This window comes from Hippocampus guttulatus, chromosome 1 (genome assembly GCF_054856545.1).
Source record: "Hippocampus guttulatus isolate MCC_2025c chromosome 1, RoL_Hgut_1.0, whole genome shotgun sequence".
NCBI lineage: Eukaryota > Metazoa > Chordata > Actinopteri > Syngnathiformes > Syngnathidae > Hippocampus > Hippocampus guttulatus.
In genome coordinates, this window is record NC_141261.1 from 1072154 (window position 1) to 1097500 (window position 25347).

The 25347-nt window shown below is 42.7% G+C and overlaps 4 protein-coding genes across 27 annotated transcripts in view; all 4 read left to right on the plus strand.

The window, feature by feature from the left end:
* Positions 1-122: 122 nt before the first annotated feature.
* Positions 123-9785, plus strand: mpp4b (MAGUK p55 scaffold protein 4b). Of its 7 annotated transcripts, none has more exons than XM_086123290.1 (22): positions 124-328; positions 850-933; positions 1026-1147; positions 1335-1412; positions 1490-1573; positions 1642-1773; positions 3662-3743; positions 4207-4292; positions 5239-5310; positions 5865-6061; positions 6147-6196; positions 7053-7070; positions 7166-7207; positions 7304-7324; positions 7459-7473; positions 7817-7858; positions 7985-8155; positions 8243-8323; positions 8432-8525; positions 8806-8914; positions 9009-9143; positions 9246-9785. In XM_086123290.1, exons 2-22 carry the CDS (start codon positions 876-878, stop codon positions 9435-9437), a joined length of 1881 nt encoding a protein of 626 aa, XP_085979416.1. In that variant the 5' UTR covers positions 124-328; positions 850-875; the 3' UTR covers positions 9438-9785. The 7 variants fall into 7 exon arrangements, 4 of the variants coding, with proteins under 4 accessions (XP_085979416.1, XP_085979328.1, XP_085979239.1 ...); XM_086123202.1 differs by having other exon boundaries at positions 125-328; positions 741-933; positions 5236-5310; XM_086123113.1 differs by having other exon boundaries at positions 125-328; positions 5236-5310.
* Positions 9786-9837: 52 nt separating this feature from the next.
* LOC147209955 (transmembrane protein 237B-like) lies at positions 9838-16925 on the plus strand. 3 transcript variants are annotated; one of them, XM_086123906.1, is made up of 15 exons: positions 9838-10018; positions 10217-10252; positions 11453-11555; positions 11646-11677; positions 11787-11800; positions 11881-11943; positions 12022-12150; positions 13721-13802; positions 13892-14049; positions 14312-14444; positions 15103-15294; positions 15970-16043; positions 16138-16225; positions 16527-16648; positions 16715-16925. In XM_086123906.1, the coding sequence occupies exons 3-15, from the start codon at positions 11538-11540 to the stop codon at positions 16777-16779; spliced, it is 1170 nt and encodes a 389-aa protein (XP_085980032.1). In that variant the 5' UTR covers positions 9838-10018; positions 10217-10252; positions 11453-11537; the 3' UTR covers positions 16780-16925. The 3 variants fall into 3 exon arrangements, with proteins under 3 accessions (XP_085980032.1, XP_085979953.1, XP_085979874.1); XM_086123827.1 differs by lacking the exon at positions 11787-11800; XM_086123748.1 differs by lacking the exon at positions 11453-11555.
* Positions 16926-17793: 868 nt separating this feature from the next.
* cyp20a1 (cytochrome P450, family 20, subfamily A, polypeptide 1) lies at positions 17794-22636 on the plus strand. The gene is made up of 13 exons (XM_086123627.1): positions 17794-17974; positions 18832-18881; positions 19043-19209; positions 19293-19438; positions 19536-19703; positions 19810-19888; positions 20923-21035; positions 21125-21179; positions 21262-21382; positions 21475-21586; positions 21842-21906; positions 22064-22153; positions 22231-22636. Exons 1-13 carry the CDS (start codon positions 17903-17905, stop codon positions 22385-22387), a joined length of 1395 nt encoding a protein of 464 aa, XP_085979753.1. The 5' UTR covers positions 17794-17902; the 3' UTR covers positions 22388-22636.
* Positions 22637-23960: 1324 nt separating this feature from the next.
* The window catches only part of abi2b (abl-interactor 2b), a 14225-nt gene continuing 12838 nt past the window's right edge, over positions 23961-25347 (plus strand). For all 16 annotated transcript variants that reach the window (XM_086124120.1, XM_086124354.1, XM_086124701.1 and 13 more), the window contains exon 1: positions 23961-24109. In XM_086124120.1, coding sequence (XP_085980246.1) covers positions 23993-24109 — 117 coding nt within the window. In that variant the 5' untranslated portion in view covers positions 23961-23992. The remainder of the gene's footprint in view (positions 24110-25347) is intronic.

A 25347-nucleotide genomic window follows, 5' to 3' on the forward strand; every position in this document is an offset into this window, starting at 1 on the left:
GTAAAGTTTGTGACAAGCTGATTGATCCCCACAGCTCTACTCTCCGAGTCCGAAAGAGTTAAGAAGATTTGTCAGCTCCCGGGCAACGAGCGAACTGGTTTCCGGTGGCCGGAGGCAACAGGCTCACTCGCCCGGGATTAAGTTGGATCGGGGGAGATTATCGCTCTCTCCCTCTCCGTAGCTTGATGACAGTGCTGCGGTCTGTTCTGCGCTCAATCTCTTGGGAATGATTTACCACCAGATATTGGTTTTGGAGTGTCTGTGCAATTGATAGATTGGATCGATGAAGAGTGCGGCATCCGCAGAATAGAATATTTGGGCCGTGAAGGTATGAGGCACTTTCTGTCTAACTACTTTTACTACAATGCAAATACAATACAAATTTCATGAATTTATTTTTCAAATTCTGCCCTTTGCTTGACTATGTTATATTCAACACGTTTTTGACATACGACAGGATGAAACATTTAACTTGTTTACATAAGGAGCCAATGAACTTTTTTGTGCACTTAAAACCGATAATGAATAAAATATCCTAGGTTCTATTCTGTCCATTATCTTGTGCTGGCAAGCGGAGATGGCGCGCGCGTCTTCGTGATTGTAGCATGTTGTTACAACCAGCTTGAGGCGTGCTATTAACATCTGACCTTTTCACACCAACAACCCGCCCAAGAATGGATTACCAGTAAAAAAAAAAAAAAAAAGGATGACCTGTCACAGAAAGCCCCCGAATGTTTCAGGATCACCACCTGCCGTGTGACTTTGTCAGGATGTGGTGGTGACATCCAAGAAACCGCAACTCTGCCATTTTGAGGCTTCTTAAAATTCTCCGATTCTTCTGCTGCTCAGTGTCAAAGGTCAAGGCTGCAGTGACCATGAGGCAGGCCGTGGAGGCTCAGGTATTAAGCCCCTACTGCGAGCTGGGAGAGCAGGGTGAGTCGGGAGAATAGTGTCACGCTTCCCCCCACCCCACAAAGTGCACTGTAGCCATTTGTGTCTAACTGTTGCTTGTATGAGTGTTTCAGGACTTCGGCAGATCCTGACAGATGTGGTAGAGGAGGTTCGGCGTACACTGGATCAGGACATCGATGGGACAGAGATTCTCCACAGTCTGCTCAATGCCCCCTGGTTGCAATCACTGCTCAAAGTACATGCTCACACACACTTGGACACATACTCATATGCGGCAAAGTCAGGGCTTGACCTGATACTTGCCGGCTCAATGTAAACAGCAGAGTCTTCCTTCAGCATCACCGTATCATCAACATCTACCACAGGGCAGAGAAAGGCCCGATGACATTAACTCTGGAATAATCATGTCACGCTTTTAACAGGCGTATGAGTGTCTTCAAAGATACCTGCGGGAATCCCCGGCACCGGTTCTGGATTACACCTCCGATCTCTCATTTCAGGTTTCACGGCAAACTTCTTTGAATGCTCCTCTGTTGCTTGATGCTTGCTCCAAACTGACGTTGTCTTTCCTGTGCAGTTGTTGATTGACATCAAGGCATTCCCAGGCTGCTCCGAGGAAGCTAAAGAGCTTGACCGTCTCCTGCGACAGCCTCACCTTCAGGTACTCACTGCGTCTGCATTTCCTGTGGTTTTTGCCCCAAATGTGCATGATATGCATCGTCCATGCAGGCGCTGCTTTCCGCCCATGACACCGTGGCCCAAAAGAACTACGAGCCCGCGTTGCCGCCGATGTCAGATGACGTTCCAGACGAAGAGGAAGCCACCAGGATCGTGTGCCTGGTCAAGAACAAGCAGCCGCTGGTGAGCTGCTGAGAGAAAAATCTTCTTTTTGTCAATTTGGTTTCACTCAGCCGAGGTCTGAGTTGATTCATTATTTAGAACTCCCCTGAGATTGGAAGTCGCTCACGTTTCAAGGGCATGACCCTTTCTTGGCTTCTCCGCATGAATCCTTGTGACGCGCATACCGGTTTGTTCGATGTCATTCATCAGTGTTTTGCTTCTGTTTCGAATAATTATTTGCATTCATCAATTTGTGATTGTGTTGTGAGCCTGCAGATGGCACGATCAGCAGAAACCACCAGTTTGAAACATGTGGCCTTTGAGTCCCTTTGTTGCTTCACAGCTTTGCAATCGTCTGAGAACTTGTTCACAACTGCCTGCCACGTCCCCTCCTATGGCAAAAAATCCAAGAGCCGCGATCTGCGGTCACTCGGACGCCCCGAGGCTTCACTTGGAGGGGTTGTTGAGGTCCAGCCACATCTCAAGCCCGGATGAGAACGCTTCAGCAGTATGTAGCGTGCGCAGAGGTAGCGACCCGTCAGCAGAGGCTGCATCTCACCAAACGCTTCCGCCGCGCCACCCGCCTTGCGACATGGCCATGAAGCGCGATTGCAAACCACTAAGCCAGTGCAGAGTTTGTTACACCAATGTCCTCTGGGAGCCGAATGTAAACCACTCTTCTCCGTCACTGTACAGCGCGGTCCTGATTGGTAAGAAATGATCGGACCATCATCTATCCCCAATCATTACCTCCATTATCCATCACGTTGGCCATCGCTGTTGAGTGATTGTAACACAGGGATCCATCTTTTTTTTTCTTGGAGACGACTTCATTGAAGAGTTAGATGGCAGAAATGAGGATCAAACATCTCCGGTGCCCATCCATGCCCCCATCGCACCCCAGCGATGGGCTGTGTCTCCGCCCTGCCTGTCTTTACCCTACTACGCCAACGTGGACCACTACCGACAGCCGAATCTGCCTCCGAGGCTGAGAAACCAGACTCCCCGGGTTCGCACAGCACCCCCCGGCCCCGCGTGCCCCCACCGGCTGGTAAAGATCCCTCGGGCTCCCCATGTGGAGCTCGCCAAGCAAGAGAGTCTGGACGAACTGCGGAGCGCGGCGCGGCTGGCCGCCAGCTCCGTGGAGATCAGCACCAAGGACATCCAGCTACTCGGGGAGAGGACGGCGATCGCGACAGAGCGCATGTCCGAAACAGTCCACGACAACTCCCGAGCTTTGAATTTGCTTGACCAGGTGGTAGATCGGCTTCAGACAGTCCTTAATACTGGCAGGACAGAGAGGAACCCCCCACTGGCCAAACGCGCAGCTGCTGAACAGCGCGGGATTCCCATAAACAGCAGAGTGCAGCGTCCTTCCCTTTCCTCCATGCCTTCGCTCATTTCGTCATCCTGCAGCTCCCTCAGCAGCTGCCCAGATGTGCCCTCCGCCTCCCGGGCTAGAAGCTGTCTATCTGGATCCTGTCGTGGATCACCCCGCGGCAAGTCTTTGTTGCATCATCTCACCAACGACACCTTGGGAGAAGCCAAAAAGTCTTCCTCTGCTGTGAGAGGAGGTCGCTCCAACCAGCAAAAGAAAGGGAAGAAGACATGAGAGGTGGAGCCGCCCAAAAAAAAAAAAAAAAAAAAAAAAGAATCCACCATTTGGATCTTTTCAAGCTGCTTTGTGTTAGTTGGATATTTTCTTGGTCATTTAATTCTCCATCTCCATCATTTTCCTGCATTCTTATGTACACTTCCACTCTGTGCTCTGTTCGGTCTATCTTTTGTGTTGCTTTCTTTCATCTCATTGCAGCCAGTCTGCACTCCTCATTCAACCGAATCCATTGGCTGTGCCATTGCACCTCAATGGCACCTCACGTCTGACGTGGTCTCCTCCTTTCTGTCTTAGGGAGCAACAATAAAAAGAAACGAAATCACCGGGGGGATTTTTGTCGCTCGGGTGATTCATGGAGGCTTGGCTGATCGCAGTGGTGAGTTTTGCCTTTAACCCTTGCATACTCTTCGGGTCAACGTTTGTGTACATGAAGGCTGTTCCAGGTCTGTTAAAACGGATTTGAGATTTCCCAGCTTGTGGCAATGATGGGAATTTTGAAAGGGTTCAACTGCACATGCAATAAATGTGTGTATTTTTTATGGGATAACGGTAGCAATGTTCAAGAGGGAAACTTGAAAGAGTCCAAAGGACTGTCAGTGTTCCCACAGCAGCATGTCTGTGGGGAATCGCCAAACAACGAAGGAGTCAAATTGCATGATAATGATCATACATAGTACGAACGGAGATCAGGTGCTTTGACACGGGGCAAGGTGCGCAACAAGTACTTTCCATTTCTCTGAAATGTTTTTTTGTTTGTTTAATGTGGTTGGTATTAGTGATATAGGTCATGCACTGAAGCCCCAGCGAAAGTATTCATAATTATTGATTTGTGTGAGCAGGTTTGCTCCACGCAGGGGACCGGATCATAGAGGTGAACGGCTTTCCGGTGGATGGCTTGGAGCCAGAGCAAGTCATTCAAGTAGTGGTAGGTGCTTCCGTTTCACGTACAGTACGTCAATCCTATGCGGTGGTGTTATCACTTCCCATTTTCAGTCGCCTGTCACTGTTGTTATAGCGCAGCAAAATATTTCAATATTTATTCTAAATAACATTTCTACTTTCATTTTTTGTCGCGCAAGTGTGAAGACGATCACGACTGTTAACGTCGAAAAAGAATAAATTGTGTACTCTTCCTCAACTTTCATGATTGTGATGTGTTCATTCAAGCAAAGAGGTAAAAACAAAAGAATCTTAAATTTAGCAAGATCCTACCAAAATCTGGGCAGGAGTTGACCTAAACTGGTCACCCGTCAATCGCAGGGCACTTCTAGACAAAAGCTTTCGATTCACACCTACAGAAAATTTACAGTCTTCAGTTAAGATAGCACCCCGGCAACCACCTGTTTGTCAAGTTACCCTCGGGCCGGCGTTACATATCACACAAAACCCGGACAAGCAGATTCAGGGACGTTTTTTTTCCAAGAGCCGTTACTGCAATAAGTAACCACCGGAAATAATCAAAACGACTGCATTTTCAACCCAAACTCACTACCTCACTTGTGCAATAATGAGCAATATCTGAACCATTTCATTTCATGTGCAATATAAGCCTCGGTCCACACTGCCAATACTGCTGCTGTTGTTGAGTTTTGTATTTATTTTATTTTATTATTATTATTATTTTTTGAAACGCACTAAGGAGTGGCACCCAAATTTCGTTGTATGCTATACAATGACAATAAAGGCGATTCTGATTCTGATGTATTTGGAATGTGGGTGGAGTGCCTGGGAGAAAGCCACGCAAACACAGGGAGGGTATGCAAACTCTTTACACAAACATCTGAATGTTGTATACTTGGTGTGCATCAACTTTAAGCATGAATAAGTCTCTCCACTGATTTTTTTTGTTGTTTTTTTTTTCCAACCAGCAGGCCAGAGCACAGGGAACCATCATCTTCAAAGTGGTTCCTATCACCGACAGGCCCATTCATAACCATACCACGGTGAGTTGTCTTCTCGATGCGAAACTGAGCAAACGAATGCCAACTAAAATTGAACAAAACAATTTTGTTCATGAAATGAAATAAAAACGAAAATGCTTCTCAAAAATCCAAGCTCACTGCAATTTGACTTCCGTTGATCACACACACTATAATGACAGCGAAAATGCCCTTCGTTTTTGTCTTTGTCAATTACTTTCATATATTACAGTATACGTCAGCTTTAAGGCTTCATTTTAAGTTTGGTGTTGCTGTTCGTTGATAAGGAAGGTGGAAGGTCAGATTGTCGTTAGAGAAGTGCAGTTTACTCAACAATCACTCCATATATTAGTAAAACTAAATTACAACAAAACGTTGTAAAAAATAAATTACATTAAATTAAATTAAACGATTAAAAACAAACTGGCCCAATTTAAAAAAACAAAAGTCAAATGGAAATCAAACCTAATTCTAATGAAAAATCCCAAACTATAATAATCCTGCTCTCTTCACACTTGCATCCTCACTTCCTGGCTCCTCGCCTAACTTTTCGAAATCGTCTTACGTTTACACATCAGCTTTACGCACGCGCTATGGTGGACTACAACCCTCAGCGAGATCCCACCATCCCCTGCACAGACGCCGGCGTGAGTTTCAGGAAAGGTGATGTTCTGGAGATCGTAGACCAGACAGATGCTCTGTGGTGGCAGGCCAAGAAACTGCCCAGCAATGTGGCTTGCGCAGGCCTTATTCCCTCCGGCAATCTACTCAAACGGTCAGTTCAAACCTCCGCCTTCTCGCGCGTAAGACAAAGATGTGCAATCGTCCCTACTAACCTGTCGATGCGCACGGCGTTGCAGGAAGCAGAGAGACTTGTTGTCATATCAGCCGCACACCTGTATACACATACGTAAGTTCACCCAATATTTGAATATTCGTATCCCTGTGCGTGGACCCGAGTTAGTAAAGATTTACAAGTGCTTCCAACTGAATGACTGAGACGAATTATGCTGTCTGATTTTGTCTCTTTAAATACTGTGTCTGTAAGGCAAGTGCAAACTGGCACCGCTCTAGCTGCTGTTATCGGGGCAAAGGCGATGCATAGAGGCAATATGAGCGTGTCTTTTACACTCATGTAAATTGCCAGAAACAAAAATAACACCGGTCAACAAGTTTTTTTTTAAAATCAGAGATGCAAGTTAACTTTTTTTTTTCCAACACTAATTCCGAATCTGCCCTTCTCTCGTACATCAGATCGTCATAATACCACGACTGTTAATACGAATGATAATAATTATGCTTGGTAATAAGAATAATGTAATAACAATAGCATAATACGCAATTTAGGAATATATTTAATAATCTTTTTTAATTTAAAGTTAGCTTCAGCAACAGGGGGGAATTTTTGTTTTCCGAAATCTCATAGCAATAAATTACAATGCATGGCAAAATGTGTGTTGCATTTTGTTCATCCTTATGAACAAATCTGATGCGCTAGGGGAAAGAAAGCAAAGACAATTTTTTTAAAATCAGCATCAAAATTACATTTAGGAACACATAAAACCATCTCTGATTAAAATTTGCCGTGATGATCGGGGTCATCACTTGAGGCCGTTTCAGCAATGCAACAGGGATGTGCATTCGGTTAGAGAGAGGAAACACCCAATTCGGGTCGCGCTATTTGAGAACTTAGTAATATCAGGCCTTACATGACTCCATCCTAAATCTATGTAATTGTGTCTCTCCATCTTCTTGCTTTGCTGAAGTGAGCACGGTGGAGGAAGGTACTGCTCAGTTACCACTTTCAATTGAATGTCGCATATTTATCGTTTCATCGATGCTTTCTTTATTTCAACCCCCGCCCCCCCCTTCCCCTCAGAGGAGGACCTCATGGCCATTGATGAGAAATGTGTTGAAGCAGGTAAACGTTGAAGGGTTGAAAAATGAGCTTTCTGCACCCTGCGTTAGATGTCGAGTGACTCCACGCATGTGTTTCTTCTCTCTTTCTCCCTGCCAGATGAGGAGGCTTTTGAATCTGGTAGGTAAGTTTTTGTTTACCGAATCTGTTCCGATTTGTTCTCATGTGTGCAGTGTGTCGCAAACCCTTTCCTTCGAATAATAATCTTTCTACCTCTCGCTTCTTTTCACGCGCTTTCTGATGCGGAATGCCAGACGAGCTCAGAGTTGGTGAGAGACGAAACCTTTGGGGACCAAAACTGTCACATCAATTCATATCTAAAGAGATCAGTTGATATTCAGTGCGATTACTTTCATAGGATGCCTGATAAATTTATATGATTGAAGTTGGAGAGTTAAATTCTTTCAAATGACTTTTCACCCTCCCCTCCTTTGACTATTTATACATTCTTATTGAAGATATACATTTAGTTTCTCATCACAGTCTTTAATTGAGACATGTTACGGACATACAATGTGACCTGGACTATACTTGCATTAATTAATGTAAGTTTCCGTACTCGTTCTCTATTTCCTTGTGCTTCCCATTTGAATTGTTTTCCCATCGATAAAGAGGAGGAGGATTTCAGCAGCAGAATTGCCGGAGTATACCTGGGTGTGTCATCACTCTCTCATCCGCATTTAAACATCATGCGTCATTACATTTTGTATGATATACTTTGTAGAACCATTCAAAAGTATAGGACTGTTTTTGTGTTTTGTTTTTTTGTTTGTTTCTCAGCTGGCTTCAGGCACAGCTTGCGTCTATGTCGCAGACGCTTTCACAGCACTGCCCAAATCTCCTGCCCAGCCAAGTGTTCCAACAACTGCAACATTGCCCTCAATTGTTATGAGGAGGTGGCGCGCTACCAACGCAGTTCCGGCGATTTGTATCGCCTCATTGCCCTACTAGGTACGTACATGACTTTTCACTTGGTGCAAAAAAAAAAAAAAGCTCTGGGGATGAAATGTTGGAAAATGTAACAGTCTTCTGTCATAGGCCCATCGGGTGTGGGCGTGAATGAACTTCGCAGACGCTTGATTGAAATGGATCCCGACACATTCCAAGGAGCAGTACCTTGTATGTGACCACCACTCACGGTTTTAATAATAACACATACTGAAAAAAAATCTAATTTGTTTGAGAAAAAGAACTCGTATGCCAATGCTTTCCATATCCCTGTGCCAGATACCACAAGAGCACCCAAAGGATACGAAGAGTCTGGCAGAGAATATCACTTCACCAGCCGAGAGGTCTTTGACAACATGGTGTACAAAAGCAGGTGTGACTGTGTTTTGTTTAACTCATTCACTCCCAAAGACGTTTTTAAACGTCTTTTCAGACTTGGTTCAGAATTGGCTGGTATTGAATGAGTTAAACTCCACTAATAACTGTAAATACTGTTTGGTCATAGATAACCGCAGCCTTTAATTGTTTATGATTCTATGTGCATGGGAACCTTAAAACGTGTGCGCTTCCTTGAGTAGTTTCCTTATCCGGTCACCAGGATGAGAAGAGGAAGTGTTGACTGTTCTTGTGTTTGCCCTCTCAATGTCCTGCAGGTTCTTGGAGTACGGTGAGTATAAAGGAAATCTCTATGGCACCAGCAGAGAAGCTGTGAGGGACGTTTTGAACAGTGGCAAGATCTGCGTCATTGACATCGAACCAAATGTGGGTGGACGGCCATACGGTGCTTGAGTAAAAAAAAATGTGAATTTTTCTCAAATGAACACATGAATACCGAACTTGACTTTACCGTATTTAGGCCATTCAGGCTGTTAGAACACATGACCTGCGGGCTTATATCATCTATGTGAAGCCACCCCCGCTGGAGCAACTAAGAGAGACGAGAAAGGACTCGTACATAACCACTGACTACTACGTCAACCGGCCCTTCAAAGTGAGTGAATGGATGGACATGATGGTGCATGGCGATCTGTGTATAAGATGTTAAAAGGACAAAGCGGAGGGATTGTGATGCAACGTGACCTCCATCCAACAGGATGAAGACTTCCAGGAGATGGAGGAGGCTTCGCGGAAGCTTGAGTCCCACTACGCACAGTTCTTTGATTGCGTGATCGTCAACAGTGAGTTGCAGGAGTCCTGCGACCAATTGCTGGACTCAATTCGGAAGGCACAGGATGAGCCACAGTGGGTCCCCACCAACTGGATACGACCCACCTCAGATTCGTAGATACAATTGTAAGAGGTTATACAGAAATGTAGTCCCCTTTATGAGGTTAATATGTTTTATGTTTAATATGTTCTCTTACTTATAATAGAGATGGCTTTTTCTGTTCAATGTTTACACTTTGGGCTTCGAGGTATTTTGTTATTGTTTTTTTGGTTTGTTTTTTATTCATATCATATTTTAAAATGGGTCACTTGCATGCAATGCATGCCCAAACACGTTAAAACTGTTGGTCAAAATGTGTTGGTCAAAACCTGTTTACATTGTTAGAATAACTTGTGACACTCTGCATTGCTAATTTGGCGCTTTGAAATGATGAAATCTTTGTGTCAATAAAACTGTCAAATTTGACTGTCTTTGTGAGCTTTTATTTTGACGACACCGGATGCCCGTTGTACTTGTACTAGCGACCTCCGGTTCGGTCGCTGTGTCTAAATGTGGCATACAGGATAAACAAAGAAATATACTGTACCCAAGGCTTTGAATGTGTTCCCGATATATCACACATAGGATCTGATCATGAATTGAAAAAAAAAGGTTATTCCAGGAAATTTGAACGGAACATGGACGACGGGCTCTCCAAGGTAACGAATGCTTAGTTTGGATTGAGTGCCTGCTACAAAATATTGTTCTCGTGACTAAAATGTGTTCATATCCTCATGTAAGCGAGCCAGGTGGCCAACAAGCTATGACTTTTTATACAAGGCAGTACAACCCGCTCCGGTACATTGTTTTGATTATACGCTAACGTGACGCGTATTTGTACTGTTTACTTTTTGTAGCCATCCCGGCCCAGGGAGCTCCCGCCTCTGCCCCGGGTCAGTATCAATATTATTGCCTTCAAAACCCCTGACTTAATCACCGTTATCGAATGAATGTATGAATGATTTCTAATGTCTGCTGGACTCATTTAATCTGGGCATTCTCTGCAGTATTTTCTTACAGTTGTATGTATACCATACATCATCGTGTATTTATTGTGCTTCTTATGCCCGACGTTGTGTGATGTATACTAAGAATCATATGAAATATTTGCATCATAAATGTATATGTGTATATTGTGAACTATTGGTGGCCGGTGGGAGGCGTTAAATTAACCGAGTAATTGTGTCTGTGTGTGTGTTTGGTATATGTTTGTTTTGTTCTATATTGTGGATTAATTTTATTTTATATCTTGTGCCATTCCCATCAAATTTCTGAAAATCTTCCCACCTAACCATTCCCAGCTCCTTTAAGAAGATCTTGGTTCCCCAAGATTTTCTACAATCCCAAAATTCCACTTTTCACAATATATTACTAAATATAGGAGGTACCTGTATTTTACCACTGCTGTCCACATTTCTTTTACCAATTCAAACAAGACCAACTTCACCTCATTCACAACATCACGACATCTTGGGCCCTGCTGTATGTTTTTATCACATCCCCAAATTGCCATATTTGCACAGTAAAATTCCTCAATTTAGACATATTTTACTTATTTATTAACTTACTTTAAGGCTCACATTCTACATTTCAACAATTCAACTGATCCCACAGCAATTCAGCTGATCCTCAGCTTTTCAGCATTCACAAACTATTCCCACAGAAATTGCTAATTACCTGAACACTCCCAAAGATGGAGTAAACTCCATGTGCTCGCTGAGGTTTGTTTTTGTATTATTTGACTGTTAATGATACTGTAATTATTTAACCCCTCATCGGGACATTCAATTTAAGTCTACTGTACAGTTCATATATTTTTCGAAACGGACCATACGCGTGCAGAGAGATGGCTGTCAGGCACCTTGACTGTACTTGGACTCGCATTTTTCCAACAGCTACTTGTCCTTTTTCATTTCAATCCATACAGATTAGCTGTTGCTGCCCCAGATCCGCCACTGTATTATTATACAGTAGAAAGATCCAAAACACATTTTGACCTACGGTCACTTCTTTTACTATACATTAAACCCACCTATACTCGGAAAGTAGGAGTGGCTTCGACCTGTGCACTGAGTAATCCTTACTTCTGGCAGATGCTGGACCACAGATTTAGCTGAGGATTTAACAGCAGGACATAATGTACAGCTTCACTCCGCTCTTGCCTGATTCTTGTGTGGAATGGCCAGTAAGACACCGGTGAAGTTTTTTTCTTGTCCTCGTCATCTGCTGTGACAATAATTGCGACAAATACACATAAGTGACCTGTTGTTCTCTTCCTTTCTGCAGCGAGGACAACGGTCTGTTCCCACTGGGCCAAGGTGAGTCACCCCGTTTTTTCAAAATTAAGAAAAAAAAAAGGCATCTTTATATTACTTCCGTAGTATAAAGTCTTAGTTCTGTCTTTTCTTATACATATGGACATTGAAGTGGAGATTCAGCTGGTGAGAAAGAAACTGACAGAAAATAAATAATTGCCCATTTTAATGAAAGCATGAGTCTAATGTAACTGTCGATTTAACAGAAGTGCCCAAGCAGAAGAAGAAGAGGGCGAGAAAAGAGGCAAATGGAGCAACTTATGCAGACGGTGCGCACTGTGCTCACATTGAATGGAGATGATTTCACATCAGCTCATGCACATTGAACTGTTTTGCATCCATTTTAGATCAGGAAATGGAGATGGAAGGCCAAGGCAGCAGAAGGGCTTCTGAGATCGGTGACTATCGTTCATTTGAAGCGGTGACAGATGCACCCCCTCAGAGGAAGAGGAAGAAGAAAAAAACTGCAACTCTAGGTGAGCCAGCCAAAGTGTGATCATTCACGGCGCGGCAGCTAGTAGCTGGAAGAACTTGTGAATCGCTCAATACAACGACCATCGACACGTCGTTCATGCTTCGTGGTAAGATGCTTTAAGCGCGCAGAGATATTTTCCCTCAGCATTTGGGGCTCTTTCACCCGATCGGTTATGAGGGGTTTGGCAAGCGGACAGCGAGAGCACTGGACAGCACCTGTCATGTTGTCAAACACATGGCAATTACATACCCATTATTTTGTCTCATTTTCAACTAAAGCTGGGAATGAATTGAAATTTAATGGTGATTTTATCTTTGCATGACATTAAAAGCATAATTGAAGAAAAATGATTCATGTGGCGAACGGTACAGTGTTTTTCGCAAGTTTCTGATACGAAAGCACCATGCTGCTTGTACTATAAGCGTGTGATGTGGACTTGGTTCTGCTCTCTCTGAGTACACCTGAAGCTGTTTATTGACACCCCAGTTGGAACTAACTGTAAAATTTAAATACACCACAAAAAGAATTATACACACTGTACATTTAAACACAAGACATGCTTTGTATTCAAAACATCACCGGTTCCTCTGCTAAAGTCAGACATGCTAACTGGAAAATAGCATCACCTTCCAAGAGTCATGGTCCTTCAAATAATGAATATTTACACACCACCGCTGTAGGAACACATCTAGTAATATAACAAAATTCAAAAGCGCATACTTAGTAAAGTGTGAAAAACGAGTTCTGTGAAAAGAGCTCAATCACAATTTTCAATTACAACTTTCTTCTTTTACTATTCTTATCTCGTTGTGTGTATTCCCTGTATGCATGGCACCACTAAGAGGCCAATGCATAAATAGCAGGAGCAATTGTTGTTGTTGTTGTTGTTTTTCTAGAAGCACATTCTTATTTTACTTTGCTATGAATGTATTTTCTGGTTATTCTTTCAAGCTATGTTTAAAGTTGAGTGCCAAACTTGACTCGCAAATTACGATGTGAATCCGAGAAAGCCTTTACAGCGTGTCTCTGTGGGCCTGTCAATGGGATACAGTTATACAACACATAACCCTATTATTAATATAGTCGTGTTAAGGAAAAAAAATATTGAGACCAAGGGTTAGGACGTAGTCAGTTTTTGACTTCTCCTCCTTTTAAACATGTAAACTGTGGCGAAAGATTTTTTTTTTAAATTTCCGCTTTAAAAATATATTATTAAAAAAACATTTATGTTCAAATAAATCAATATATGAACCTCATCATTGCTCCGCTGGCCGCCATTAGCAATTCTTGACCATTTAATTGTTTGTACTTTCACTGTAGTTTAAAGCGAGTGGTGGTTTTTTTTCCTTGTGTATGTGTGTGCGCGTGTGTGTGTGTGTGTGTGTGTGTGTACGCGTGTTTATCCGTTTTGATTGAGCAGATGTGGGAATGTCTTTACGTGACTAATCTCCATAGATGTGATCTATGCAAGTACACTGCACTCACATTGGCAGAATATTTTTTTATTTTGACTCATATTTGCAAGAGGCCTGATTCAGATGTATTTTTTCCTTTCCACTTCGATCTTGAAGATGACCAAGCTGACCTGGTGAATGGAGATGCAGTGGATCAGACCACCGATGAGGAACTTGTGAAGAAAAACAAAAGGAAGAAGTAAGAAACGTCTTCATTTAAAAAAAAAAAAAAAAAATTGGCTAGGCGTTGTACTGTATGTGTGACCCACCTTGTTTTCATCATTTCAGGACGTCGAAAGTTTTGGAATCATCCATCCCTGATGAATTGGACATAGAAGAGGATGACGTTATTACAGACATTCCTTCTCACATACCACAGCATTCCCTGTTCTCCGCCCCACAAGGACAGAGTCAGCCCGTTGGAAAGGTCTTTGTAGAGCGGAACAGTGAGTGACAGATTGGATTTTAGACTACTATGTATTTACTGTTTGTCAGAAATGGCAAAGGTACTCACATTCTGTACACAAAGAAGTACAGTTGACCCTCGCATAATCGCAGTTCGGCACATGTGGATTCGTCTCGTCGCAATTAAAAAGAAAAAGAAAAACTAAACTAAATTTTTTTTGGTAGGGGTGGGGCAACCCGTGTTTTTCGTGAGGCAATTTTTGTTTTTCCACCACTGCTGAATGTGCAACTATTACTGTCTAGAGCGCTTCCACGCAGCAGAACGCTCAGACTGGAGGAAGACGAGTGGCCAGATTGAAAACCTGAATGAATTCCATCCCATGCAAGCTCCCTGGACCACCAGAGATGTTTCTATCAGTGTGCACAAGAACTTCAGGTAAAACTAAATTGCACTGGCTCTTTATACTGTAATTGCCACCAGTGGTTAGCACTTCTGCCTCACAATTCTGCAGTCGATGTTCGACTCTGGGGAAGAGGGGATACTTCGACAGATACCTTTTTGCTATGTTGATTAATGTATATTGTCTTCATTTTTTTTTTTTTAGTATTTAACCCCAAGGTCCACTTATGTTGTCCTTGGGTGTTTTTAGTTTTCATTTTGGTATTATGCCACGCTCAGATGACCCGATCGAAGCCTAATTTGGACCCGACAAACATGTCGCAGTCAAACGGTCACTGTTGTGGCCGATTCTTGAAGTTTACGAGCAAAAATGTTTAATGCCTGATTTTCTATCATTATGTCTGTTAAATCTTTTAAGATTTGAAAAATACCTTTGTTTGTACCAAGGCCCTGGTGAAGTTGGATGTTGCACCCACATTCCAAAATGAAAGACTTCAAATTGTCTTTGCATGTGAAAGGCTAGCTATGTAAATGCCCTGCAATTTGCTGGCAACGAGTCCAGAGCCAGAGTGTACCTCGCATCTCGCTCAAACTCAGCTCGGCTGGGCTGTAGATCACCTGAGACCCCAACTTTTTATGCTTTTTGGCTGCTCAAGCGTGACTCCATCATATGATTGTCTTTTGCCTGATTCAGGATTTTCGCTCTCTACTGTCATGGCTTCCTGGCAGGATTTGCAGTGTGGAACATAGTTGTGGTGTTCGTGTTAGCTGGGCAGCACCTCACAGCGTTGTCCAACCTGCTGGAGCAATACCACAGCTTGGCTTACCCAGCGCAGTCTCTGCTTTACATGCTACTGGCCATCAGCACCGTAGCTGCTTTTGACAGGTAAAAAAACATTTTATATTTTATACTGACAAGAACTACCGGTCATGGTTTTTAAAAATTGTATGCCGTAAAAGAAGCAAAAACATGTTTTCAGAAACACAAAAAATTACATATTTTAATGGACCCAAACAACCTGAAAGTGGAGCGAAATCCAACAACGCCTGAGGCTGAAGAACGCCAACTGTCAAGACAACATACAACATTTTTAAAAAATGTAAAGTTTGTCTTCAGACATGCCAGCAGAGTCATTTGTAGCCATGTAGTCATAAGTTTTCCCTTATTGTATGTCTCCTAAGTAACTTGAGACAACTTGTGTTGTGATTTAGCAAGATAGAAATACACTTGAATTGAATTCATGCTCATAGAACTGCAAGTTCTTACATAATTCTCATACGATGACAGTTCATGTTTTCCCTCCTTTGTAATCTAAACCACCTTAAATACTGGTTAAACCTTTTGCCCCACCCCCCCCAGAAAACATAATCCTGAATGTTACCGATAATTTATTTCATGAAGGTAGAATTGCAGAGTTGCCCAGCATCATGAGGAAACGATTTATGCAACAAAATTCATTTTTGTCAAAACAAAACCTGGGCCATTATATTCGGAAGGTAACAGTATACACTATAAACTCTTGATTGAAGTAAAAATGACTGAAAACATTTGTCGGTATAGAGTAAACCTGGCAAAGAGCTCCATGGCGCTGCAGGAGCTGGCCACACTGGACCCAGTGGCTCTCGCCTCATTCTGTGAGTATTTACACCTCAGTTGGTCTTTTGTTGTTGTTGTTGTTTTGTTTTTTTTAACATCTTCTCTCGCTCCTGGTTCCATTCAACACTGCAGTGTATTTCTCAGCATTGGTGCTCTCCCTCAGCCAGCAGATGACGAGTGATCGCATCCACCTCTACCCAGACACCAATGCAACATTATGGTAAGCGACCTAAGGTTGCAAATTTTTCTCAAAGTTGAACTCTTTTCGCTGGTATTATCAGCAATTAACGCGACCACAACTGAAAGTTGGCTCTTACAATACAATACAATACATCATGATTTATATAGCGCTTTCACAACAGCTGCAGCTATAACAAAGCGCTTAACAAAACAGTTAACATAAAGTAAAATAATAAACACAACACAACACATAACATAAAACACGGACAGTCGTGCATTCCTAACCACTTTTCCCTCATACGCTTTGTTGTTTAAACAATCATGATCTCATTCCTCTCAAGGCGACCAGAGCCCGAGCACCAAATTCTCCACTCTTGGGTGACAGTCAACCTTGTGGTGGCGCTGTTGGTGGGCCTGGCCTGGTTCTTCATCTCCATCCGACCTGAGACGGACTACACTGAAAGTATGACGTGAAACGATCCAGTGATGTTATTGTATACATTTCTCTCATTCTGTTTCTCTTCCTCAGACTATCTGATTGCCATGCAAATTGAGCCCACCAAGGTAGACAACAAATCTGAAATGAACGCCTGACTATCACAGACTGATACTGTACAAATAAATATTTTTTGTGTGTGTGTTCTTGCTTTGTAACTGTGTATCTTTTGAATTCACTGAACAGTTTTATCCGTCAAATGTTTTTGAATTCAATGAGTATGATTAAATATGTTTTTACCTCATTCTGCACCTTTTGAATATGTAAACTGTGAGTAATATTTAATAGTTTTATATACGGTCGGCTACACACCACTGTTCAAATTTCAGCTTTTGTAATTGAAGAAATGAGATCAAGATGAATTCCTTCAAAACGTTTCCCATAATTAATGTGTGCACACCAAATAAGATGTGGCTGTGTTCAGAATTTACATATCAAAATATATAAATATAATTAATGTGCGGTTATTTCCACCGATACACACAACTTCCTCGATATTAGCGTGATCTTATAGTTCACAGGTATCAGTCGAAACAAGGGCACCTTTTCATTGAATTAAATATACCATGAAAGACAGTGAATACAGTAAGTACGCCATCCAGTGGAGAAAATACGGCACAACAGTGACAGTACCGAGAACTGGATTTCCCTCTGAAGCTGATTAAAAGATGAGATGGAGGCTGCCAAAAGCCTGAGAGCAACATTGAAGGAGCTCCAGAAATTTCTAGCAAGTGCGGACTGTTCGATACATGTGACAACAATCTCCATCTTCATATGTGTGACCGGCCACTCAACCACATCTCGCAAACGCCTCTGGGAAAACTATGAAACCAAGGTCAAAATTAGTAATTTCAAAAAGTGTGTTTGGAACAAATGCAATCGCGCCCATCACCTAAAGAACACCATACCTACGGTGACACATGGTGGTTTCAGCATCATGCTTTGGGGAGATTTTTCACCTTGACCTGGTCTCACCCGTTCCCGGACCTATCGACGGAGGCCTCAGATGAGGATTCGGTCATCGATCTGCCCGTTGGGGCCGGGGGCAGCCGTTTCTGCGATGGTTCGGTTTGGTCATCGATGCGCTCTGAGATGGATTAGCTAATCCTGTTTTTTTCTAATCGAACACAGAGAGACTCGACACTTCGTGTTGACGTGGAGTATGGTTTCACTTCAAGTCGCTATTACTGACTGAATAAGTGCCTATAGTAGGAAACAGTCATGCTGGATTTCGCTATATTTGCGGTGACCTTTATTGTTTTTTTGGTTGGCGCAGTTGTGTATTTGTACCCGGTAAGTAGCCGAAAGTTTGCTAAGTGGCTTTGATGACGTGCTTGTGCAGTAAGTACGAATATAACGTTCGCCCACTGTATGCAGACACATACCGCTAACTTAAAACTCCCAGTCAAACATTTCAACATTCCCCTAAACTTGAATTTTGGTAACCACCTCACATGTTAATCCGATACAGTTTGTGTCTCTTGTGCTGCTCACACGTTTTGAAACGTGCTCATATGAGGATCAGCGAGTATGAGTATTGGTGTTCATTAAAAACAAGGACGGGATTTTATTCTCTCAAATAATAATGTCAGACTCCTGAAGAAATGTGAGAGTTCAAAATAACTGTTGCGGGAATATCTGGAGCTGATAATATTGTCGCGGCCGTGTCATAACTAATTGACCTGTTGAGTCGGGTGTGTCTTAACCTCCACGGCAGAGGCTCCGTCGAACCCCTGAGACCGATTCACCGAACCCCTGGGATTCGATCGAATCCAGGTTAAGAACCACTGGACTAGACTGAACCCTGTGTTTGGGCTTTTCACTGATTCAAAGTTTAAATGTGAAACAGGTTGATAAAAATGGACCGAATCATGCAATGATAAAAACAAAACATGTTTAAAAAAAAAAGTGTAGTAAAATTCTTACACGTATCCACTACATGAATACAAAAGAAATAATAACAACAATAGTAATAATAGATTAAAAAAATGAATAAAACGGTCTAAAAGGGGACAAATAGTTGTGAACCTGAGTTCATGCATTAAGTGCAGTGTGTTTGTGTTCATATTACGGAAGTCAGTATGTTGACAGTATTTTAAGAATTGATGTGATGCTTTTGATAATCCAGTCTCATACCTTGCGGTTTTCAGTCATCCAGAAGATCGTCTGACATCCCAGGTCTGAATCCAACTGATGAGAAGTAAGCAACTTGCATGTCATTGTCATTATTGTGCTACTTTCATTCATTGTCATTATTGTGCTACTTTCATTCATGATGTCAGTGGAATTTAAGTTTTGAAATCTCTGTGTAGCGTTGAAAGACATACTGTAAGTGTGTGCCTTTGGGTGTCGTGTCATTAGGGATGGCAACTTGCCAGACATTGTGAACAAAGGCGGTCTGCATGAATTCTTGGTGGCTTTACATGAGGCGTTCGGCTCCGTGGCATCGTTCTGGTTTGGTCGACGGCTTGTGGTAAGCCTGGGCTCCGTCAACCAGCTACGGCAACACATCAACCCAAACCACACAAGTAGGTGCAAGAAGTGCAAAAACAGAACAGCGTTTAACACTGTCTTTTGTCCTTCATTTTGGGGTTTCCTCTGCTTTCCACAGCTGACTCGTTTGAAACAATGCTGAAGTCGTTACTTGGCTACCAATCAGGGACGGGTGAAGGGGTCAATGAGGCCGTCATTAGAAAAAAGGTGTATGACAACGCCATCAACGACACTCTCAAGAAGAACTTCTCATTGGTTCTCAAGGTATGGCTTTCAGGACAGGCTAAAATGTCTCACTCGCCCCCCGCTATGGTTTTTCACCCAAACATTTTGGTCAATTTCTTCGTCTTGTGTTTGCCAGTTAGTTGAGGAACTGGTTGGAAAGTGGGTGTCATTCCCAGAGGCTCAGCACATACCACTCTGTTCCCACCTGTTGGGTCTCTCCATGAAGACCGTCACTCAGCTGGCCCTTGGCGAGCACTTCGGTGATGATGCCCAAGTTATATCTTTCCACAAGAATCATGACGTGGTGAGGAATGTAGCTGATATCACCTCATTGTCCACAGGAAAAGCAAACAATGGAGTGATTTTTTTCAGGAAAGCCAAAATCAAGTTACTTGTTTTTATCCTGGCAGATCTGGTCCGAAATTGGGAAAGGCTACTTGGACGGTACCCAGGAGAAGAGCAGCAGCAGGAAGACACATTATGCGAGAGGTGAACGTCATTCAACTTCTACTGTTGCTTTACGTACAGCTCAGTGTTCAGTTTCTTTATCAGCTCCCTACAAAACTATTATTCTTGTTCTTTAGTAATCATCAGTAGAACATGGGTGGATTTCACCAAAAACACAGGTTTCAGACCAGAAATGTGGACAAAACAAACTTTTTGCAGAAAGAAGCATGTCAAGCAGAACAGTGACTTTGACGCTAACTTTCAATGCATTGGTATTTCTCGACCTCATAATGTACATGACCTGTCCAGAGTCACATCCTAATCTTTATGTTCTACTCAAAAGCTGTGCTGATCACAAGTCCAAGGTGGGTTCTGTTCATCATAATGGTGGTTTACAAACCTTAATTTCACAGGTAAGATGGAAGAGAATCTCTTCCATGCCTACCCGTTGAAAAATGTCCTTAACGAAACTACTTGTCAGTGGATTCCAGTTGACAAATATAAACATCTGCCGCAGTGAATGAGTTAAAATTGCTTGTAATCTGAAATGTAAATGTGTTGGGAGAAATGCATTGTTGCCTAATCCTGACACAAACAACAAGATTTCATCCAAGTACAGTGGTACCTTGTCTTGCGAGTGCCCTAATGTACCAGTTTTTCAAGTAACAAGCCTTTTCTTGCTCAATTTTCTATGCTTTACGTTGCAGGCCAAAATTTACTGTATGAGCAAGCTTTAGATATTGTCGATCAAGTGATTTTTTTTTAAAAGTGAATTACTGTAATACCCCGTTTTTGGGCAAGGAGAACTATCTATCTTGCATCAAGTGGTCTGCTTATCATAAAAGAATCGCCCACCTCTGAATATATGCTTGAATATGATACCTTTCCATTAACTTTGAGGAAATGTTCCACCCCTTTAAAGCCCCATTTTTAATTTACCTGAAAACTGTGAGTAATTTTTTTTTTCTGAGACTCAGGCATCTCAAGTTGACACTGGATGGATGGATGGATGGATGGATGGATGGATGGGCTGACTGACTGTAAGATTCGATGTGTATAAATAAATGTATTTTTAGCTCTGTCAGAGATGGAGTCTGTGTTGCTGTCTGTGGCCAAGGAGAGAAAAGCAAATCCGAAGCAGTTGGTGTTTGTGGACATGCTGCTAAAGTCGTCTCTCAAAGAGCGACAGGTGAGTACTGATCCAGTATCTTTTTTTTTTTTTTTTCAGCCCCCAGGATTCGTGTCGAGTATTTGCACGAGCTTTGTTGTTTGTTTCAGATCATGGAGGACTGCATGGTGTTCACTTTGGCTGGATGCGTCATCACTGCCAACTGTGCGTGCTGCGTTTCACTGCATGTCATGCGAACAAATAGTCAAGTTTCATCCTCCAAAATAATGGCAAAACTCTGTGGCAGTGTGTATCTGGGTTCTTCACTTCCTGTCCACCTCCAAAGAAGTCCAGGATAAGTTGTATGAAGAGATGGAAGATGTTTTGGGTTCGGATCCCATTTCCTTAAACAAGATCCCCCAGCTTAAGTAAGTGTTTCATTCTGTTAAATCAACATTTCATTTGTTAGCTGTTAATTTGTGTCCTAAATGGACGTTGTCACATTTCTGTCACTGCGCAGATACTGCCAGCAGGTCCTGAATGAGACAGTGAGGACTGCGAAGTTGACTCCCATTGCTGCCCGACTTCAGGGATTGGATGGAAAAGTTGATCAGCACGTAATCCCCAAAGAGGTACAGTATTTGCTTTCCTGATGTCCATGGCCCAAAACCACTCACTCGCTCACACCAGGTGCAGGGTAGGAGGTAGAAAAGCTTTTCGGTGCAACTTCAAATTGCACTTCTAGGACTTCATTGTGAAAACTTTGTGTGATGTGCTACTTGAGTCCATTCTCGTTTTAACGGTACATGAGACTTCTTGTTTACTCAAACACGATGAGGCAAAAAGGGATGCATATCGTACAAAAATAATCTCCTGTTATATTGCAGACCCTAGTGATCTATGCTTTGGGTGTAGTGCTGCAAGATTCCAACACCTGGAGTGCAGCAAGCAGGTTTGTGTTCCATGCTTAATTGAACGACATCTATCATAATGCCACTTTAGGGATATTGCTTGATGGATCAAAAGTACTGTCGACCGGTCAAGTACATCTTATTTAAACTAAAGAGGAGTGGGAGTGTTTTAAAAATATTATTTGATTTAATTCTCAGATTTGACCCGGATCGGTTTGAGGACGATTCAACCAGAAAGAGTTTCTCTCTGCTTGGTTTTTCTGGGAATCAGACGTGTCCAGAACTTAGGTAATGAATGCCATCGAAGCACAAAGCTAAACTAAATACCGGTCTTCAAGTTGTGATATAATGTGTTTTCCTAACAGATTTGCATACACGATAGCTACTGTTCTGCTCAGCACATTGGTGCGGCAGCTGAGGCTTCATCGATTGGAGGGTCAAGTCCTGGAGGTCAAGTCCGAGCTGGTTTCAGCACCAAAGGATGAAACCTGGATCACCCTTAGCGGGAGAAGTTCAAAATAGTCTTCTGTAACTTATTTTATTTGTGAGGGCTTTGATCAATTCGCACAGTTGCATCCCCACTGAAATCTTGTGGTATGCTTGGTCCGTGTTTTTCACCATATTTTGCATTGTTTCCTTTGACATTTCATCATACAAGAACAGTGTACTGAAAATGGAAAATTCTGCCCTCAAAAAAGTACAGTATTTCAGTAAATGTTGAAGGAATCCTTGTTGTAGTAAAAAAGAATAAAATGATTCCAAATGGTGAAACTTAATGCATTGTGTGAAAGAGACAAACTTGAAGATTAATGGTCATGCGCATCACCTTTTTGTGAGCAAGGGTCCGAGTGAGAGGCCAATTTTATGTGTGTGCTTGTGTGTTGTCTATCGACAACTGCAAACTGCTCGCAAAACCTCGTTTTTTTTTCTAATACAAAAACAAAACTATCACACTCGTACTTTTCTTTCACATATCAGTTTATTTGAAATGAAGCAAAAAGGGAAAAAAGCCCCCAAAAAGTCTCATCTCAAGAAATGTATCATATTGGCTCATTAATTTTACATGAGAGGTTATTGACAATTTCAAGTTGTGACATAGTCTGATGGTGTAGTGGTACACTCGTCTGCCTTGTGTTCAGGCAGCATGGAATCGGTCCCCACTCTGACGGTGTGGATGTTTGTGTGAATGGTCATGTGCCGTGTGACTGACTGGCAACCAGTTCAGGGTGTAGTCTCCCTTCCGCCCAAAGTCAGCTGGGATAGACTCCAGCAACTCCCTGTGACCCTGTTCAGGATCAGCGGTGTTGAAAATATTATTACATACCTGTATCCATTGCTTGTTTCTCCGACTCCTCTAGCCTTTTGTTGCGCACCTGATGGCTTTGACCTTTTCCTACACTGTCCATGTTTTCAATATAAAGCTACATTTCCCAAGAATGTGTGCGTGTGGCGAATAAAAACGGCGGTGTGCTGCCACACTCATTGCACAGACCAGAAACTGCCCTTGCCTACAGATGATCATAATACATAAATTATAGGGTACTTAAACAAACATGAATGAAAAGGAACAAAATAATTTTGTGGCTGTGATGGCATTTACCTCTCCTGTGGCGAACAATAAAATACAAGGCATTCCCAGGGTAACCGGCTGTGTCTCGAGCATTTACTGGGTCATGCCCGGGGCCTTCTCTCAGTGGGACGTGCCTGGAAAACCTTACTCGGGAGGCCTTCTTACCAGATGACCGAGCCATCTGAAAAGGCTCCTCTCGATGCAGGGGTGCAACCAGTCAACTTTAAGCCCTTCCTCACCCGATCTCAAAGGAAGAGCCCAGACACCCTACGCAGGAAGCCCATTTCTCAGCTGCTTACACCGGGTATTCTTTAAATGGGCATATTTTGTGTAATTATAAGATAAGAAAACCTTTATCTGTCTCACAATGGAGAAATTCGCAGCAATGCAATAAAATGCAACGAACAACACATTTAAACGCGCAAAATGTACCGTATTACCAAGTACTGTACCTACTGTACTCTTGACATCCACCCAATTAGCCAGTGATACTTGCAGTACCTCACGCAACCGTGGTGGCGCATGTGAACTCATGCCGCCCTGCTAAAGATGTGAAAATGGCGGAGCTGCAAATGCTTTTGGAAGAGGAGATTCCAGCAGGTCGCAGCGCTCTGTTGGATAGTTTCACTAATTTGGAAAGAGTCGCCGAATATTGTGAGAGCAACTATGTCCAGGTCAGCATTTTGCCGTATAAGAACACGTTTTCTTGATGGCTATTCACGGGAACCACAAACGCTGTTCGGGTAGCTGTTGCTAGTGCTTTCGACGAGATGCGGCGTTAGCCAATTGGGATAAAAGCAAAAAACCCCAAAACTAACAAACCAAAAAAAAAAAAAACTAAACAAAAAAAAAACCAATGCGAGGATTTCTGCAACTCACAGTCTCTCTCTCTCGTGTCACGACGTGTGCTTGACGCATACGGTCTCGAAAATATCTGTCATTCCCACGATACAAACACCTTTGTGACTTTTACAGTCGCCGTGGGCTATCGCCTTAGCCAGATAGCTTGCAGCTGCCCCCATCAAACACCTACGTTACAAATTGCGTTGATAATCAAGTGATTCGATCACTGGGCTCTCCAATTCAACCGCGAGCTGCTTGTGAATTGAGCGAGTGTGGATAGAGGATGAGAAGCCAGATGAATCTCTGGTCATCTTTGGTGGACACATGGAGTTGTAATAACCGTGGCTGTCGACTGATTTATGATCCTGTGCACAAACACTGCGACTCATTAGGGTCTCATCACGTTGCCTATTTTGACCGTAGACGTTCATATAATAATTCTTACTATATTCACAATCAAATTGGTACGACTGCGTCTGTGACGTTTCATTTTCATCCTTTTGTATATTGTAACCCTCTCATGCTTTTGTTGATAATGTCCGGCAGCTGTAATCTGAACTGTGGCGTGTTTGGCAATTAATTGTATTGTAAAATAAACGGGCATTTTGTCACCGCGGTTAGTGTATAACGACGGGGGGTTCAGAAGATTGGATTTTTTTGGAATACTGGAAGAGCAGGTCTGACAGGTTGCTCGACCGAGTCGTGCGGATCAGATTTTTCTCCCCCACACCTCAAAACCTTTTCTAGGACTACACAGTCATTGCCGTGCTGTATAACTTCCTACAATTAATTATTTCCTTCGAGACAACTTCCCTCAACGACAAAATCGTCATTGAAATTTGAATTGTATGTATTGAGCGTCACAGTTGAGTTCTGGCAGTTTCACAGTCAAGTGGGCATCTTTTGATAACATTTCCTTTCACTACACACTATTGACATTGCTGCCCTCTGTGTCAGCAGGGAAGTGGAAACACTGCTTCCCTTGGATGGCTATGGGGACACCAGTTGCCTCCAAACATTCCATTAGCACTGTTGTCAGGCCAGTTCCATGATGTTTACCTTCCTCTGT